This window comes from Haliotis rufescens, unplaced genomic scaffold, assembly GCF_023055435.1.
Source record: "Haliotis rufescens isolate VD_foot unplaced genomic scaffold, xgHalRufe1.0.p SCAF_7, whole genome shotgun sequence".
NCBI lineage: Eukaryota > Metazoa > Mollusca > Gastropoda > Lepetellida > Haliotidae > Haliotis > Haliotis rufescens.
The window spans coordinates 44,208,695-44,228,377 of record NW_025964361.1 but is presented as its reverse complement, the minus strand read 5'-3'; the positions used below and the strand labels follow the sequence as shown (position 1 = coordinate 44,228,377).

The 19,683-nt window shown below is 41.2% G+C and overlaps 1 protein-coding gene across 1 annotated transcript in view; it reads left to right on the top strand.

The window, feature by feature from the left end:
- The window catches only part of LOC124132700 (N-alpha-acetyltransferase 15, NatA auxiliary subunit-like), a 32,888-nt gene extending 14,222 nt beyond the window's left edge, over nt 1-18,666 (top strand). Inside the window, exons 11-21 of the mRNA XM_046496763.2 lie at nt 686-858; nt 3,483-3,635; nt 5,623-5,751; nt 7,455-7,604; nt 9,513-9,576; nt 10,382-10,569; nt 11,656-11,764; nt 13,656-13,754; nt 14,200-14,340; nt 15,344-15,441; nt 16,454-18,666. Coding sequence (XP_046352719.1) covers nt 686-858; nt 3,483-3,635; nt 5,623-5,751; nt 7,455-7,604; nt 9,513-9,576; nt 10,382-10,569; nt 11,656-11,764; nt 13,656-13,754; nt 14,200-14,340; nt 15,344-15,441; nt 16,454-16,624 — 1,475 coding nt within the window. The 3' untranslated portion in view covers nt 16,625-18,666. The remainder of the gene's footprint in view (nt 1-685; nt 859-3,482; nt 3,636-5,622; nt 5,752-7,454; nt 7,605-9,512; nt 9,577-10,381; nt 10,570-11,655; nt 11,765-13,655; nt 13,755-14,199; nt 14,341-15,343; nt 15,442-16,453) is intronic.
- The last annotated feature ends 1,017 nt before the right edge of the window (nt 18,667-19,683 follow it).

The following is a 19,683-nucleotide window of genomic DNA, read 5'->3' as shown; positions in this document are numbered from 1 at the left end:
TATCGCACACTGCTAGATATAACTGATTCAAGGACATTGAAGATGTAACAGCCTTTAGTGTGGACAAGTAAGGACAAATTTAGTTTTTATAACGAAGACAGGGAATTTAATCCTTTAGATATGTATTATTATCCCCCACCAGGAAGTGGAAGGGATATAGGAATGGGTGCAGAACTCAAAAACCATGAGAGATATCTTAAACAAACTTGGCAAATAGATAGTCTAGTGGTGAACTGGTGCCTTTTGGTAGTTTGAGATTTGGAAATTTTTTTTTTCGAGTTTCCATAGCAACGACTTTGACTCAGACTGAGACTGAAAATGGCTGTAATGCTCCTTTCCGGAACAGATCTTGAAAACCATAAATTTCTTCACCAAACTTGGCACACAGATAGGTCTAGTGTAAACTGGTGCCTTTTGATAATTTGGGATTTTTGAAAAACTTATTTTTCAAGTTTCCATATCAACTACTTTCACCTTGAAAATGGCAGTAGTGCTCATTTCTGGAGCAGATCTTGAAAACCGTACAATATTTATTGCCTTGCACACAACCCGACATGTCATATTGGCAGGGTATATGAGTTTTTCATGCTTGTTTTACATTAGCTATTCATCTCTTGAGCATGTTGATGGCTTTATGAATCAGTATGCATGTGTGATAAGTGTCAATATGTGTTGTTTCCCTCAGGAGAGAATGAAGAGAAGGAGCCTGCTACAGCCCTGCTGTGGACGTACTATTACCTGGCTCAGCACTTTGACTACCTCGGAGACATCCGTAAGGCCATTCACTACTGTGATCAGGGCCTTGAACACACTCCATTGTTAATAGAGCTTTATGTCCTCAAGGCCAAACTACATAAGGTAAGTTATTCTTGAGGAAAAGTCACAAAGTCATTCAATTCAGATTTTAATGCTCGCTACCTCGCACATAGATCTAAGAACATACCATTACCTGTCACGTCAGAACGACCTTTCATCTGACCAATCAGCGTGGCTTACCAGATTGCTAAAGTGAATATCCAAATGCAGTTTCTAATCATTCAGTCTCGAAAAGGTTAACACAAGGCATTCCAAAAGAGTTGTGGGCGGTATGGCTGATCTTCAGCAACCCATTCTTGCCGTAAAAGGCGACATGCTTGTCATAAGAGGTGACATGCTTGTTATAAGAGGTGACTAACGGGATCGGGTGGGTCAGACTTGCTGCCTTGCTTGATGCATGTCATCGTATCCCAAGTCGTGGATCAATGCTCATGATATCAACCGCTGGATTGTCTGGTCCAGACTCAATTATTTACAGACCGTTGTCATATAGCTGAAGTATTTCCGAGCACGGTGTTAAACAACAAATGAGCAACTGTATAAGATCAGGCCACAAAGTTGCGACTAAATTGGTCGCCATGGTGATCTAGTTTTGTATTTTGCGACTGGTATTTTCATGTCAGTCGCCAACTGGCTCCTTGTCTTTAATTAAGTTTGGCGACTAAATATCTCTTGTCATAAGATATTAAAAAAGATCATTTTTAATATAAGTGCGGTAACTTCAGTGAAAAAAATCGATATCAGAACATAATAACATCGACTAGATCACTGCTAGGCTATGTGTACTGTTTTCGCTTTCGATATGAAGCTCCATACCTGGAATGAAGGAAGCACTTTCCGTTATTAAGTATTGCACTAACGGTGTTAAGAGTTTAGTACCCACGCATGCGCTGTACAACATCCGCCCAGGTGACAGCTGTGGCGGTCGTTTCGCCGTTCAAAAACACGAAGTATTTTTCCATATTTGCGCAAGTCAAAACAACAACAAATCGTTGTCAATCGGCATATATACCGTATTTTCTTAAGTATAGTGCGCACCCCTCTCTAGCGGATTCAGAATTTTTTGGGGGAAAAAATTCGAATAGATCTTCCAAGCGCAGAAAAAAAATTACACCGTAGATATATCTACCCCTTTAGCGAAGTCCGGCAAACGAACGGGTGATGAGAAACATGGTCAGTACAAATTCGAGATTTGAGAGAAAAAATCACCAGACATGTTGATTTACCGTTTAAATTGTAATTTTTGTTCTGCTAGCTAGGCATTGTTTTATATCTAGGGATTAAGATTACCATGTGTATCTTCTCGTAAACTAAGCAGGACGCAGCAATCAGCTGTACACACATTTTCTTGGAATTTACCGTTGATTCAGTCAAGACACACCCAATGATATAACTTTACAGGGTTTTAATGCAAGGATCGGCAAAAATTGTACCTGAAACTATTTTTTTATCAGGAATAATATATTCCAATATCTTGTTAATTTAGATGCAGCTTTTACTAAACATATTTGAAATAATAATAACCCTAAGCGAAGCAGCTGATTGCTATTACCGGGTATTACATGGTTTTACATGGAACAAGTCTGACCAGTCACCGTCAAGGCTCCCGCGCACGTGATCGCATGAATTACGTGTTGACATAGAATCGTCCAACAAAAACAAATATGACTTTTAACGAGTCAAAGTATGGCATTTATGACATATGTATCCATTCTCTGTCAACTAAAGTTCGTTTCAAGGCGTCAATAGCGGTAATCTGACCGTGGTTTCTGTTAATAACGGTGAGTTGTGCGATCATCCGATCGCTTCACACACGATTTCGCCGAAATTAATTAAAACAATATTAAAAGTAATTTTGAATAAAATTAATGAAATAAGTTACAAACATAAGTCCAGATATACAAAGAACACTTTTTATAGTCAGACAGTGTAATTACATGATTAATTTGCGTACTTCAGTATGGATTTGTTGACATGGTATTTCCGGTATTACGTGCTCACGGTCTTTCCATGGGGGTAAAAAAACTCATTATTTCGTGTATAATGCGCACCCCCTTCTACACAGCTGTGGTTTTTTTTGGAAAAACATGCGCAGTATACTAAAGAAAATACGGAATGCTTTGAATGGCGAAGCTGACACGGAAGTTTCATCGTCTGTCGACACGTTCGATGAACCAAAACCTGCAACTGGCACCGGTAAACTGTCAGATGATGTTACTGACACAATGTTCTAAAGCTTGTTTGTCTGAAAAACTCAAAAGCTTCAACAACAGTTGTTGTTCATGATATAAAACTGATTATTTAAACTAATGGATTTTTTTGTGTTTTGTTATGCAGAAGCTCAGTTAAATTACAAGTCATTACTTTTGGCTCCTTACATTTTGCCTTGGCTCCTTGAAATTCTATTTGGCTCCTTGAAAAAAAAAATTAGGAGCCAATTGGCTCCTTTTAATTTTTTTTAACTTTGTGGCCTGAAGATGAGAGAGTACGAAAACAGTTATGTGTACAGTTTTTAAAATTAAGTGGGGGCGCTTTGGAGTTGCTGGTACCCCTAGATCTTAAACTGTCGCCATTACTTTATGACTGTGACTCCTTGAAATCCATGCTTAATTTTGAACACTGGTATGAATGTTTTGTAATGTGAACGTGTCTTCCCTTTCTTGCAGCATGCAGGAGACATTGAGGAGGCAGTGCGGCTGATGGACGAGGCACAGAGTCTGGACACAGCCGACCGCTACATCAACTCCAAATGTGCCAAGTACATGCTGCGTGGTAACCTCATCCAGGAGGCATCTGATATGTGTGCCAAGTTTACCAGGGTAGGTATCATGAATGGAGGCTGGTCATACCCACACAAAGGTTTCACAGATCTGGTCTAACCTGGATGTAGTACCTTATGCGTAATGTTGAATTTTGGACATTTTCGTCCATGTCAGTATTCTTTCCTACACAGAATTGGTTTTATTATCCCCCGAGACGATGTGGGGCGGGGCATATTGGAACGGAGTTCGTCCATCCGTCTGCTTCTCAATGGGGACAAATTTTCTCAAAATTAGAGGAATGAAATTTTGCACAGAGATGTTACTGGTCATGACCTAAAAAGAGTTAAAAAATTGGTGTCACACATTCTTATTTTACAGAGTTATGGCCCTTGCTCCATGGTTTTTGACTTAGTGCATACTGCATGAAATGGGGACAACTTTTCTCAAAAACTACTGAAGCTACAAGAATGAAAGTTTGCATGCTTATCTAAGAGATTCTTGTCAAGATTGAATTTGAAAATTGACCCCGTCGCATAGTGTTGGCAACGGGAACAAGTTTTCTCAGAAACTACTGACGTTACATGAATGAAAGTTTGCATGCTTATCTAAGAGATACTTGTCAAGACTGAGTTCAAAAATTGGTCCCATCAATTAATTTTTTACAGAGTTGCAGCCTTTGACCCATGTTATTTGTGCAATGGGATCAAATTTTCTCAGAACCAACTGAAGTTAGCTTATCTAAGAGATACTTATCAAGACTGAGTTATTTTTCCCCAGAGAAAGGGCCTTCTATGTGCATTTATTTCACATTTTATCTTTTTTCTGATGATGAAAAAGCGGCCCAAGTGCCTATCTCTTCTTAAGGCTTATGGGGCTCTTGTTTATAGTTTTTGTTCACTACTATTAACAAACAAACTTGTAATGTGGCTCATGGCGGGGGATAGTGCATACGTTATCTTGTTATTAGATTTTATTTTGAAAGTGGTGGCATCTTTCTCTGGAAAATGATCCTCATACTTTAACATAGCGAGGAAGAGAATAATGACATATAGGGGGCGTGTCTTCATACACCTGATGTTACGGAGGTGACCAGGTCATGTTGGGCAAAAGAGTACTGAAGACGCTATTAGATCGTCGTTCATTTCCAGTTAGGACTTTGTTAGTAAGAGCAGTGTGCAATATGTAATGCAGGATAAGTATATAAAATAGACAATGCTGTGATTATGTAATTTACGGCAGTCACAGTAAGACTTCCTTGTGAAACAGGTCCAGGTTCCTACAGCACCAGGGGCGGTCGGGTAGCCTAGTGGTTAAAGCGTTCCCAAACTTTCCTTGAATTCCTGGGCTCGATTGTATTACCACCAGTGGCTATTACGAGTGATGTCCCTTCCATGTCCCACCTATTGCCCAATCGGATTCCACCTCTCATATCACTTGCATTTGCTTCAAACAAAATGGAGGTGCCCGGTCAAGACGATCTGACCGATGATCAAGATCTATATTGTAATCAAATTTGTCTTACCTCGTGATTTGATTAAAAACATGAAAAGATTTGGAAAACACCTTTTGACTCCGAGTTGACGGTACGAATGCTTTGCAAATCCTGCAATTGAGAAAAATCTGCTAGGCAGTTTATGAACCAGATATCGATTTTGTTACGTGATTTTGATTCGAATATGCATAGACTTGTTAATCCAGCCAAAATATAACTCCATAATTCCAGCCTAGTTCGGCAAGGGTGGATACTTGGACTTTTATGGTCAGTTAACTCCCTTGCCTCGGGAAGATGAATTACTGTTCATGCTGCCATGATTGAACCTCTAGTTCAGCCAATCACTCCACTGCCCAATGTAGCCCCCCCACCCACCGATTCTTTCATATTAATATAGTTAATCTGTTATGGCATGACAATAACTATAGTAATATATGTATGATAAAATCCTTCACTTTTTTTTTAAGTGGTATGTGTTAGAAGTTGAGATAATTGCTGTCCTTAGGTCTTGTGTTTTAAAGGAAATGCTTTGAATAGAAACTTCTTTTTCAGGAGGGTGTTTCTGCAACAGAGAACCTGAATGAGATGCAGTGTATGTGGTTCCAGACAGAGAGTTCTGCAGCATACCAGCGTCTAGGCAAGTGGGGCGATGCCCTGAAGAAATGCCATGAGATAGATAGGGTAAGCAGTATGTGTCCCTGTGGAGATTCTTGGGGAAGCGCTATGTGAGTCTATGCTCAAGTATGGGAGTTACTATCACCTTAGCACTAAGATCCCAGCACGCTGATATTGGGTTGTCAGGCTCTAAGGGCATGGAATGTTTACTCATTCTATCGACCTTTGGTTTGTCTGTCCCATGTTGGATTTTGCTGGGATATTGTTGACTGCAGTTTATATATTAAGATATATAATAAGTAATAGTCCAAGTCGAATCATGATGGGGCTATAGGAATACTTGAGATAAAATCCAAGTCATATCACCAGAGCCTCTCAGTTGTACTTCATTACTGTTCAGTCTGTCATCATCAATTGTAGCTGTGAAGGGGGCGGTCGGGTAGCCTAGTGGTTAAAGCATTCGCTCGTCACGCCGAAGACCCGGGTTCAATTCCCGACATGGGTACAATGTGTGAAGCCCATTTCTGGTGTCCCCCGCCGTGATATTGCTGGAATATTGCTAAAAGCGGCGTAAAACCATACTCACTCAGTCACTCACTCTAGCTGTGAAACTTCATACAAGCATTCATCATGGTTTCTTGGTGGTTGGATCCGGGGTAGAATAGGTGTTCAGCAACCCATGCTTGCCATAAAAGGTGACTACGCTTGTCGTAAAAGGCAACTAATGGGATGGGGTGGTCAGGCTCGCTGACTTGGTTGATGCATGTCATCGTATCCCAATAGTGTACATCGATGCTCGTGATGTCAATCCCTGTATTGTCTGGTCCAGACTCGATTATTTAAGACCGCCATCATATAGCTGGAATGTTGCTGAGTGCTGCGTTAAACAACAAACAAACAAACAATTCTTGGTGGTTGTCAATTTAAGTTTTTACTAATATCTCCTTTGAAGCCATTTGGTGGATGCCTGGTGGTTACAGGGTTCACTTGAGACACTGCGGTTTGGTTCCCATCAAGTGTGCCAAATATTTACAAAGCCTGTTGTTATTGGATGTTGATGTTGCTGCACATGATGTTTACAATAGATCCTTCTGAAAAACATGAAGCCCACTTTGACTGATGCAGTAATTGAGTAAACTGTTTATGTAGACATGTTTGGACCAAGATGCAGATTACAAATGTCAGTCTCAAGTTGCTGAAATAATACTGGTTCCCTGTACCATGGTTATACACATGGCTGTCATGAAACAGTTGACCCCTGGAGATTCCGGGGTAGAATAGGCCCCAATTGCATGGATCAATGCTCATGATGTCAATCACTGGATAGTCTGGTCCAGACTCGATTATTTTACAGACTGCCATCATATAGCTGGAATATTGCTGAGTGCAGCGTTAAACAACAAACAAACAAACATGAAACAGTTACATGATACAGTTACAGGCTCAGTGACTTCATGGTGTGTCATCGTACTCTGATGGCATGGATCTCTGCTTATGATATCAATCACTTGATTGTCTGGTCCAAGCTGCTGTCATATGGCTAGAAAATTGCTTACTGTGACACTCAACTGGCATATGTCAAAGTATCTCAGGTGGTCCAGCGCCCTAATGTGACTGGGTGTACAATCTGTTTGTCTTGATTTCAAATCCTAGATTGCAAGCAGTACAGATAGATGCAGATCTCTAATTTGAACATGCACAAGGTGTATATCCTACGATGAGAATGTGTGAGGTGTACTCTATGTGATAAATATCATTTGTCTTTTCAGCATTTTACAGAAATTATTGAGGACCAGTTTGACTTCCACACCTACTGTATGCGGAAGATGACGTTACGGGCGTATGTTGGCCTGTTGAGGTTAGAAGACAAGTTGAGAAGTCACCCCTTCTACTACAGGGCTGCTAGGATAGCAATAGAGGTAATGGTCTAGCTGAATTCACTGTGTAGAGTTTTGTCCCTTGGGCATGCCAGAAACCTTTGATCGTGGGTTCAAGTCCTGTTTCCTCACAATTATGTTTCCAGGTATGTCACGGGTGGTGGGGTAGCCTAGTGGTTAAAGCGTTCACTCGTCACGTGGAAGACCCAGGTTCGATTCCCCACATGGGTACAATGTGTGAAGCCCATTTCTGGTGTCCCCCGACATGATATTGCTGGAATATTGCTAAAAGCGTCGTAAAACCATATTCACTCACCGTATGTATGTCAGCACTCGTCGTGCTCATGGGTTTCACCAAAGTTGTAAACGTCTTAGAACCACATCACTTCAGACTTTCCTCCCACATTAAGCTGACATGCTATATCTGAAGTACTGTTAAAAGTGGCCTTAAATCCAGCTCGCTCACTCACTCTTGTAGGGTTCTGGGTTACAATAGGCAACCCATGCTTGTCTGTGATTTGGCTCATTGCATATCCACGTATCTGATTGTATGAATTGATGCTTATTACATTAATCACTGGATTGTTTGGTCCAGACTTATTTATTTACAAACCACCGTCTTGTAGCTGGAATATTGCTGGATATAAACACACATACGCACCATCTCAGTATTTGAAACTTATCTAAATAACTAATAATTCTTGTGTTAAGAGGGACCGCCTCTGTGTTCTAATGGTAGAGCATCTGCCCGGAGAGCAGAAGGTCCGGGGTTCGATCCCCAGCCGTGTCATACCAAAAGATGTTAAAAGATGGTACTTGTTGTTACCCTGTCTGACACTCGGCATTAAGGGGCTAAAACAAGGACTGGTCAGCTCAGAGTCAGTATACTGTGTCTGAGTGGGGTATTCATGTTAAACTGCGGCATGGTATGTCAGTGTGCTAGTACTATAAATCGGCATCAGTCCGGACTAGTACAAGCAGCATCACACACACATACACATGCATGCACGTCGCTATATAAGTGCAATAATCTTGGACGCGACGTTAAACCCCATTTCACCTCACCTCTTGTGTTAAGAAATAATAATATGGTTTGGGAGTACAGTCTTAATGTTGCTGCACATGATGTTAACAATAGATCCTTCTGAAACACATGAAGCCTACTTTGACTGATGCAGTAAACTGTTTATGTAGACATGTTTGGATAAAGATGCAGATTACAAATGTCAGTCTCAAGTTGCTGAAATAATACTGGTTCCCTGTACCATGGTTATACACATGGCTGTCATTAAAAAGTTACATGAAACAGTTACTGACTCCGGTGGGGATTCCAGGATAGAATTGGTGCCTAGCAACCTATACTGGTCGTGGGAGGCGGCTTAATGGAACAGGTGTTTAGGCTCAGTGACTTGGTTCATGGTGTGTCTTCCGGGGTACAATAGGTCTTCAGCAACCCATGCTTGCCGTAAAAGGTGATTATGCTTGTCGTAAAAGGTGACTAACGGGATCGGGTGGTCAGGCTCGCTGACTTGGTTGATGCATGTCATCGTATCCCAATTGCGTGGATCGATGCTCATGATATTAATCACTGGATTATCTGGTCCAGACTCAATTATTTACAGACCACCGTCATATAGCTGGAATATGGCTGAGTGCAGCGTTAAACAACCAACCAACCAACCAACCAACCAATCATTGTGTGTCATCATACCCTGACAGCGTGGATCACTGATTACGATATCAATCACTTGATTGTCTGGTCTAGGCTACTGTCATATGGCTTGAATGTTGCTGTCTGTGACAAATAAAAAGTATCTCAGGTGGTCCAGCGCTCTAACATGACAAATCTGGTAGTACAAACGTGATGAACTGGATTGTTAATTTCATCTTCTGTATGAGTGCTTACCATTGTTCAAAGAAATGATTTCATGATGGTTACTTTCCTTGCAGATTTATTTACATTTACACGACCACCCCTTCACGGAACATGAACAAGAAAATAACCTAGATACAGGTAAGAGCATCGGTAGAGGAATGAATTCACTTGTGAAGATCTGGGGTAGAAGAGGTCTTCAGCAACCCATGCTTGTTGTAATTGGCAACTATGCTTGTCGTAAGGGGCGACTAACGGGATCGGGTGGTCAGGCTCACTGATTTGGTCGATGCATTTCATTGTATCCCAATTGCGTGGATCGATGCTCATGATGTCAATCACTGGATTGTGTGGTCCAGACTCGATTATTTACAGACTACTACTAGCTGGAATATTGCTTAGTGCGGCGTTAAACAACAAACAAACAAACAGGAATTAATTCACTTGTGATAAGAACAAAAATGTCCTCAGATTTGGATCAGTGGGGAGCTGGAGAGATACGTTGCTGTATTGAGCTGGAAGGTAGCTTTCACTCTGATAAGTAGATGTCGTCATTTAAAATGCCCAAGGACAATGAATGGAACTGAAAATGGTAATGAAACCCATGACCGTGTGTGTCTGCATCCTGGTTCACCCCAATTATATTTCTAGGTTTGTCAGCGTCATACCTATGCTCATGGTTTTCCTCCCACATTAAGCTGACATGTCATGATATAACTGGAATACTGCTCAAAGCAACATTTAACCGAACTCACTCTCTCGTTTTCCTTTCCGATCTTTATGATCTAATGCTGCAAATGTTTTAGAAACACTCAGGAGCCTTGTCATGCTCTTAGTTTTCAGACTACAAAAGCCCTTAAATAAATCATATTCCCTTGTTGACTTGCTATCATTTTGCATGAACTGACAAGACACCAGTAGTTATGCTCCCTCTTGAATTCCACAGAAAATCTTAGTCCTAGTGAACTAAAAAAGCTTAAACGGAAACAACGGAAGGCAGCCAAGATAGCGGAGATGGCTCGGGAAAGGCAGAGAGCCGAGATGGAGAAGAGAGAATTACAGAACAAGAAGAGCCAAGACGGAGATCTTGATGGTCCAAAGGAAGAGGAGCTTGTGCCAGACAAACTAGCCAAGGTATAAAACACTTTGTTCTGGAATCACAGGCTGTTGTACCACACCACAACATACCACACCACACGCTACACCACGCTACACCACGCTACACCACACCGCACCGCACCACTACACCACACCACACCACACCACACGCTACACCATGCCACACCATGCCACACCACACCGCACCACACCACACCACACGCTACACCACGCTACACCACACCGCACCGCACCACTACACCACACCACACCACACGCTACACCATGCCACGCCACGCCATACACCACACCACACACCGCTCCGCACCACACCACACCGCGCTACACCACACCACACGCTACACAACGCCACGCCACGCCACGCCACGCACCGCACCGCACCGCACCGCACCGCACCGCACCGCACCGCACCGCACCGCACCGCACCGCACTGAAAAAAAAAAGGGTCCTGTCAACATTCTTCAGCTGTGCAATTCAGGTTTGACCCAGTGGAGATGCTGGATAAGAATTGTCTATCTATACTTGCCATACAAGGCGACTACATGGATTGGTCAAGCTGGGTGACTTGGTTTGTGTGTCATGTCACCCCACAAGCATGGTTCTGTGTAGTACCAATCACTGGTTTGTTTGGTGCAGACTTGATTATTTACAGGCCAACATCTTACAGCTGGAATATTGCTTAGTGCGTCATTAGACATCGCTGTGTGTCCCTCAACCCTACAAGCTTGGCATTGTTCAGTTGATCTTGAAGGCTATATTAACTATGCTCTATGTTGGTATCATGATTACATACTAGCACTCATGTAAAGATCCAGGTTAGAATTGGTCTTCACCAACCCATGCTTTTCGTAACAGGCGAGCAGCGGGATTGAGTGGTCAGACTTGGTTGATACATGTCACTGTATCCCGTTTGCGGAGTTCGATGCTCATAATGTCAATTACTTGGTTGTTTGGTCCAAAACCGATTATTTAGAGACCTCTGTCATATAGCTGAAACATTGCTGAGTGGAAATCAGCAACAAACTAACGAACATAATTGCTGAAAAAAGAAATGTCGTATAAATGGCCAGATGTGTTCATGTTGTATACACGACCTTCCAGGCTGAAGACCCCCTGGAGCAGGCGATGCGCTTCATGAAGCCCCTGCAGCTGCTGTCCCCCCGGAGGGTAGAAACACACGTTTTAGCTTATGAAATTTACTCTAGGAAAGGTAAGAAATAATCGTAACCGCTTATAGCCTGGAAGGTAATTTAGGGTACCGACAGTTGAACCAATCAACTCAACTCGAAAGGGTGCACGGGAATCACGCACGCATGCACGAATACGGTGTTAGCGTTGGGCGATTCAACGTGCGTGATTCCCCTGCACCCTTTCGAGTTGAGTTGATTGGTTCCACTGTGTCATATGGCCCTGTGACGCAGGGGTAGCATTATGCAGATGGCTGTTACAATGAATGCTCGTTCTACCCGTGACGAACAGGTCTGGCTGTTGATGAAATATAGTGATAGCTAAATAGACAGATTTTTTATTCATGCACCGATTGTCTTTAAATGTAATATCCAGTTATGTATGACTGTTTAATAATCTCATACCAACTTTGACTGAAGAAGGTCCAATAGTTTTTCAGATATTGTAGTAAACGTCGGTACCTTAAATTACCTTCCAGACTATAGTTTATGAGAAAATACACGTAGTAGTCTTAATGCCTGCATATAAATGAATGCCTTGCAGGACAGGAAATACAATTTAAATGGTAAATCATCATGTCTAGTGATGTTGTGTTTTTTTCACAATTTTCACTTCTTTTTTTACCATCTTTGTTTCTTCGTTCACCTGAACTTGCTGAAGAGATACGATGTAGTCTTTTGGCTGCGCATAACACTCGAATAATTGTATGCATTATATATAATAGAGGGTTTTTTGCCTCCTTAGGATTTGGGTATGGAAGGAAACTGACAAAGGATTCAGAAATCTGGAAATTTGTTAATCCGAACAATATTTGAGAAACCGCAAGGGTCCATTAAAGCGTTGTTTTCCTTTGAGTAGGTCCCTAGTACTGGATGCTTGTTGTTAGAAACAACACACATGCTATTGCACTATTGCTCACTTTGGCAGAAAACATTCTTCTTTGAAGTTAGGGTTCGCTCGTCACGCCGAAGACCCTGGTTCGACTCCCGACATGGGTACAATGTGTGAAGCCCATTTCTGGTGTCCCCCGCCGTGATATTGCTGGAATATTGCTAAAAGCGGCGTAAAACCATACTCACTAACTCACTCATTGAAGTTATTCAGAATATGTCCAAGCTTGTAATGATTATGATCACCATACCCAGAGATTTTGCCATGATCCTAGTTGGTAGGGTTCACGTAATTTTAGTTGTTATCTCACATTCAGAAACTAGTTATGCGTCAAAGATCGTGCAGAAAAACATCAAACATGCATTACTGAATTTCAGTGTGAGGTCTTGTTAGGTGCTGGTCACAAAATATCAGTGTTTCAACAGTTAAATCTTGAAATGAGGTTTAATATTCTCACGACTGTATTATTTATACTGACAAAACTAAAGTCAATTCCAGGAAATCCATGAGGTATGTTTATTAATGTATTATACTGCACATGACAGGAATGGTAGCTTGTTGAACGGGGAATGCAGACGGCAGTTATCTGTCAAAATGCCTTTTTAAACAAAAAATAACTGATATGTTTGATTTTGGAAGACATATAGCGAGTCAGGATGCATGGGCAGGAAATATTGAACACGATGATGATGACATTAAGTGACCGGCTAGCGGTGATAATCAATGTTTAACCGAAACTGTTAGCGAACGTACTCCTTTCTAAATTCCAGGCCAAATCTATGCATACACTTGTTCCTGGGTTTCTCCCGAGTAGTAAACATCTACAACTTGGTCACTCCCCCCCACATTGAGCTAAAATGCCTTCATGTGACTGAAATTGTCAAACTTCAATTGCAGTGTTTCAGTGAGTGAAAAGTCGGGTGATCCGTTTTCAGTGTGAATACAAATCGATTGTACTATAGTTTTGGCTAGTTGTTTTGTTTGTGTTCAGTATGTTAGTTTCTGCTTCTTGTACTTTGCAGGAAAGTTATTACTGATGTTGCAGTCCATAAAGCGAGGTTTCCAGACCGACCCCTATGATCCCAAGTTCCACATATGTAAAATTAGGTATCTTCAGCTCGGTGAGTAGAAACAGTTGTTTTGGACTTTCAAGTTCTGTTACTCTACTCTTCAACACAAACAAATCTAATACAGTCGACTTACAGAGAGAAATTACAGCACAAAGAATAGATACATAGCAATTGAAAAGTTTTGAAAAGACTATCAATTTTTGACGGCTCCAATAAACAATGGAACAAATTGAACACATTTTGAAGTGATAAATAAATGACCCAGTTTGAACCCAACCAAAAAAGTTTTTAATCCATTTTTTTTCTAGTTGCCCCGTTTCTAATTGATTTGACTGTAATTTGCAGAAACAAAAGTTGGTTTGATGTGGTTGACTTAAAACAACTTCATTTGGGTGTTGATTTCTTTGTTTGAATGGAAACACCAGTCTATCATGCATGAAGGCTCTCTGTGATGTAAGTTTGGGTTTCTTGGTGAGTTTTGTTTTGTGGATTTCAGTGAAGAAGAGTGAGCTGAGTGAACCCTTGCAGTCTGTGATAAACCAGGAAGTGGAGCGAGTGTACGAGGGAAAGTCTGCAGACACGCTCAACGACGAGTTCATTGCTAGAAACTCCAAATCCTTAGAACATCTACTTGCAGGTTATTGACACTTCACAAGATCTTTGATAGGTCCCCAGCAACCTATGGGGCGGTGGGGTAGCCTCGTGGTTAAAGCGTTTGCTCGTCATGCCACAGGCCTGGGTTCAATTCCTGACATGGGAACAGTGTGTGAAGACTCTTTCTGGTGTGCCCGCCCATAATATTGCTGGAATATTGCTAAAAGCTGTGTAAAACCATACTCACTCACTCACTCGCCCCAGCAACGTATGCTTGTTTCAACTAATTGGATCCCATGGTTAGAGGGGTGGTCGGGTAGCCTAGTGGTTAAAGTGTTCGCTCGTCTCGCCGAAGACCCGGGTTCGATTCCCGACATGGGTACAATGTGTGAAACCCATTTCAGGTGTCCCCCGCCGTGATATTGCTGGAATATTGCTAAAAGCGGCGTAAAACCACACTCACTCACTCACTCACTCACTCCCATGGTTAGATTGAGCGACGGATTGCAAGTCAGATGGCATTGGACATTGTTCATAATATCAATCATTGGTTTGTCTGGTCCAGAGCAAAGTTGAAACTGTCCTAAAGAACCATGTATTAGTTTTGTTATAAATAGCTGCTTGCGTCAAAAACATTGGTGCTAATTTCTGTCAAGTAGTGGTCCTATGTCTGATTGTTTACATTGTCTGTATTCAAATGTTCATAAAAGGGAGGGGGCAGTCGGGTAGCCTAGTGGTTAAAGCCTTCGCTCGTCACGCTGAAGACCAAGGTTCGATTCCCTAAATTGGTACAATGTGTGAAGTCCATTTCTGGTGTCTCCCACAGTGTTATTGCTGGAATATTGCTAAAAACAGCGTTAAACCATACTCACTGACTCACTCATAAAAGGGAGATCAACTCCAATTATGAAAGTAGATTTTGGGGCACACATAGGCCTTCTTATGGTGGAAAATAAAATCTTTTAGTATCTTTTCAATTTTAGTGAATAATTAATCTGCATTCTTTTATCTACAACTTGTTTAAACTTCTTTGATATTCCTGCCAGGTGCCCGAATGATGTACGAACTAGACCAGACTACGCAGCTGAAAGCAATCTCCCTGGCAACATCTTTGTCCAATGATATCAAAGGAGTAACAATCAAGGTTTGTACAGTGCCATGTTTACTGTAGTGTATTCATAGCTTTCGCCCAGTTTACACTTGTCAGAGGGGTACACAAAGTACATGATCTAGACTATTAGCCTCCGTGGCTGAGTGGGTTATATCGCTGACTTTGTGTGCTGGCGATTAGGTGCCCCACTCTGGGAGAGTGGGTTTGAATCCCAGATGGGACTCCACCCCAAAAAGTACCAGATTTTGTAGTTTCTAAGAGAGTGTTATACAAAATAGAACATTTGTTACATGTAGGTACACAGCTGGAACTCAAAGGGGAACCAGCCCCCCAGCCTGTGAAGATAGTTGATGCATGTCATCGTATCACAATTGCATAGATCGATGACCATGATGTCAATCACTGGAATGTCAGGTCCAGATTTGATATATATAGAGAGGGAGACTGCCATCATACAGCTGGGATATTGCTGAGTACGGCATTATGCAAACAAGAGCTTTCCAGTATTCCTCTACTGAATGATGAAGAATACTTGTATGGAACATCTTGGTACTGTCTGATTACATGTCCAGGCTCCGTCCACCAGTAATCGGGGGCACGGGTGGCCCAGTCGTCTTAAGGCGCCGCGATTCGCTGTGCAGAGTTGGGTCCCTTGGGCACGCCAGAGACCTATGATTGTGGGTTCGAATCCTGGTTCACCCCGATTATGATTCTAGGTTTGTCAGCACCATACCCGTGCTCTTGGGTTTCACCGAAGTGGTCAACGTCTGAGACCTGCATTACTTCGGGCTTTCCTCCCACATTAAGCTGACACGCCGTGATATAACTGGAATAATGTTAAAAGCGGTGTTAAACCCAACTCACTCACTCACTCCACCAGTAATCTAAGATAAATTCGTCAATGTTGTTTTTTTTATTCATAAACATTTTAAGTGGGTAGGAATATTTTTACATTTTTTATTATAAAAAAAGGGGTGGGAGTTTTATAGAAAAATCTGGCCTGAGTATGGCTGAAGTGATTCAGTGTATTTAATTTCTGTTTCAGAACTGCATAGAAGTATTGGAATGTTTGTGCCGAGGAGATTTCGGCAGCTGCGAGAAAGAAGCCCAGGACTACCAGGCCCGATGTCATAATGTGTTTCCATATGCAACCGCGTTCATCATCCCTCCCTCCACACAGCCTGATCAGATTGTTGCCAACGGCTCCACGTCATAGAACCCGACACACTGTGATACTCTAGTAATTCACACTCCCCGCGTGGGAAACTTGTTATGGCCGACACAAAGTCCTTGTTCTTGGATTTTGGCATTGATGTCCTGGTACTTTCACCCAAGAGGTGCGTCACGTTCTACCAGGGACGTAGAGACATTGAACCATGGTGTACACTACAGGGACGTGTTGGACACATTGAAAACTACAGTGTACACACTAATCATACAACCCAGGGCGAATTTTGTTTTGGGCTGTAAATTCAGCTTATCACGAGACGCTTTACTGATCTCTCTGGAGAAGCTGACACTGTTCTTCTGTCATTGATCCACGCAGTGCTTCTGAACGTATTCCCAAACAATGTCAAGATCTTTTGCGCAACTCCAATGTGTAAAACGTTCAAAGCAAAGATACAAATTGATGTGATTTTTGTATGGATTGTGTTTCTTCTGTCTTCAGTGCGTAGAGAGAATTTCCGAGGTGATACAAACCAGTTTTGTATAGAAATGGGACCTGTGCCACATTAAACTAGAATATTGACTCTTCACAACAGAAGATGTATTCCTGACAACTTATATACATTGTATGACATGTCACAGCTGATGTTTACCTTTCAACCAGCTGATACTTGACTTATCAGCTGAATTTGACTTGTCACAAACCAGCATTTCTACCCCCAGTTTTGTATTTCTTGTGCTGCGTCTGCTGAAAGCGGAAATGTTCAGTTGTACAGAATATAGCATATCTTTGAGAGCTTTACCCTGTGGACTGTATGAGATGGAAGGGTCATCTCAGGTTCTCGGAAATTTATTTATTGGAATATGTTTTGGGAAGTAGTACGGGAACACTTCCAATGTGCCAAGAGGTATAGCTTGTCGTTGCTCAAAATACCGGAGCAAGGAACATCTTCGTAGCTAATGGTTCATTGCATTTTCCTCAATGTAGCTGCAAGCTTTGTTTATGTCTGACTCACTTGCAGCATAGAAGAAATTAATCAGTCCTGTTTATGCATGAGATAACAAAACATGAGGGTGCCGTTGTACAAAACAACCTTAGCACTACGACTGTCGTAAGTCTATGTTAAGGTATGTGAGTTATGATCAACTTAGCCCTAAGATCACTTTGTACAACAGCACCCTGGTGCTTTAGAGGAACTCAGTGTCATCTGTGACGCCATGATGAAAAGAATGATATCCAATCAACTTAAAAGTTAATCATAGTTTGGAGCTAAAATCAGGTTGTACATTATCTGTGGGAAATGAAAATAAGCATTCTTGCAAACTGGGCTGTGTTGTGACTCATTTATGCTTGAAACTATCTTTTTTTGAGTTGAGCAAAATCCTGTGCTTTAGATCTGACTATATCGTGAGGGAACATCAAATATTGAATTTGGTGTATTGCGATATGAATCGTAACACACCCCTTTTATGGCTATACATATCATATCACAACTTCCAGTGTCGGTACAGAAATAAGCTTCCCTTTAGATTTGTGAAGGATCACGCTATGGTTTATCAAGCATCTTGGTACCCTCAGCGCTTGGCCTTCTAGAATCTTTAATCTGCCACATTGTGTGGATTTTGTCAGTTTCTATGCCAGCTTTGCTAATCAATAATAAGTGAGACAACCATCACTAAGTCTACAAAACGTGATGACGAGATTGAGAGATCCTGTATCCAACATGTTTCTGATGTATCTCCGATGTATTTTGACCCACCGATGGCCACCTCAGACACAGTGCTTCTGTAATATAACCAAAAGGCATAAACTTAGAAACAAGGCAAGAAAGATCTTTGGGTTTTTCGCTGACTTGAACTGAAGGTTCATTTGAGTTTGTCATGTTGTTTAAGAATGCGTTTCTAGTTTCTTCATTATTGTATTCAGAATAATGAGAACTTACATGACACCAAAATAAATTTGTCCATGTCGTTGAAGAGTAACTTTTCCATGCCATGTAGTAAAATCTAAAGAAACAAGATTATTGTTAAACCATCACTGTTACTTGTTCAACACTAGCATCTTTCATTTGTATTTTCTGATATTTAAGGCCAATGGAATCGATGACATTTGTCTTGTGTAGCAAATCTTATTCTCAATCAATTTGTAAGATAAACATTTTTGTCGGTTCAACACAGTTGTGAAGAGCTCATAAAATCTTCATGTAAACACCTGTCAAGTGGAGATATGTAATTAAACAATCATATTTAACTGCTACTCGCACAAGTGACATGATGACCGTTTTCAGGGAACAGTTATGCCAAATACGTTCTTGCTTTGTGGAATTATTGGAAATCTCCCTCAAACATATATCCCATTTCTTTTGTAATTTGGGCTTTATTATAGTTAGAACTTATAACTTACAGTAACGATAAAAATAAAAACTCAATGGCTGAAATATTGATGCTGTGTGATGCTGAATATCAGAAGGAATGAGGCCTGCCAGTTGCGTAGAAATGGCTCCGTAGTTGCTTATGGATTTGCCTGAAATAGGTTAATTAATGAAACTAATGTAAACCTACACTAACTATATGGATGAAGTTATTAAAGGATATATTTACAGTATTGTTACTGTATTTTCATTAAGAATTTTGATACATATACTAGTCTAAGAATAGATACTTTTAAACTGGAGCGTAATTTAAGTTTTTTTTGTCCCTGTTCCATATATTTGTATATTGATGGTGTCGTAATGGAATACACTGGTTACATTGCTGAAAGATTTCATAACTGGTTACGAGTCAACGTAAGTAGCTATAGCAATGAACCATGATTGCCAAAAGTTATGTTTTCCAAATTTCTAAGCCCTTTCAATCAATATGCCTGGCTGATGGCGTGCCATCAGACATGGATCCTTACCGTCAACCCTGCCTGATAAAGAATTGATTATTAACAGTTTGCCGTGATGAAGCTGGAATAACGATGACTACAGCACCAACATACTTGCTATACAACCTTTATTGAAGAAATTTTGTTTTGCTATGTTATTTACAACTGTCTTCTATGATAATATTAGCATTTAACGTGATACTGCAAGAGTGCAATGACGATATCAAATTGGGGTTGGA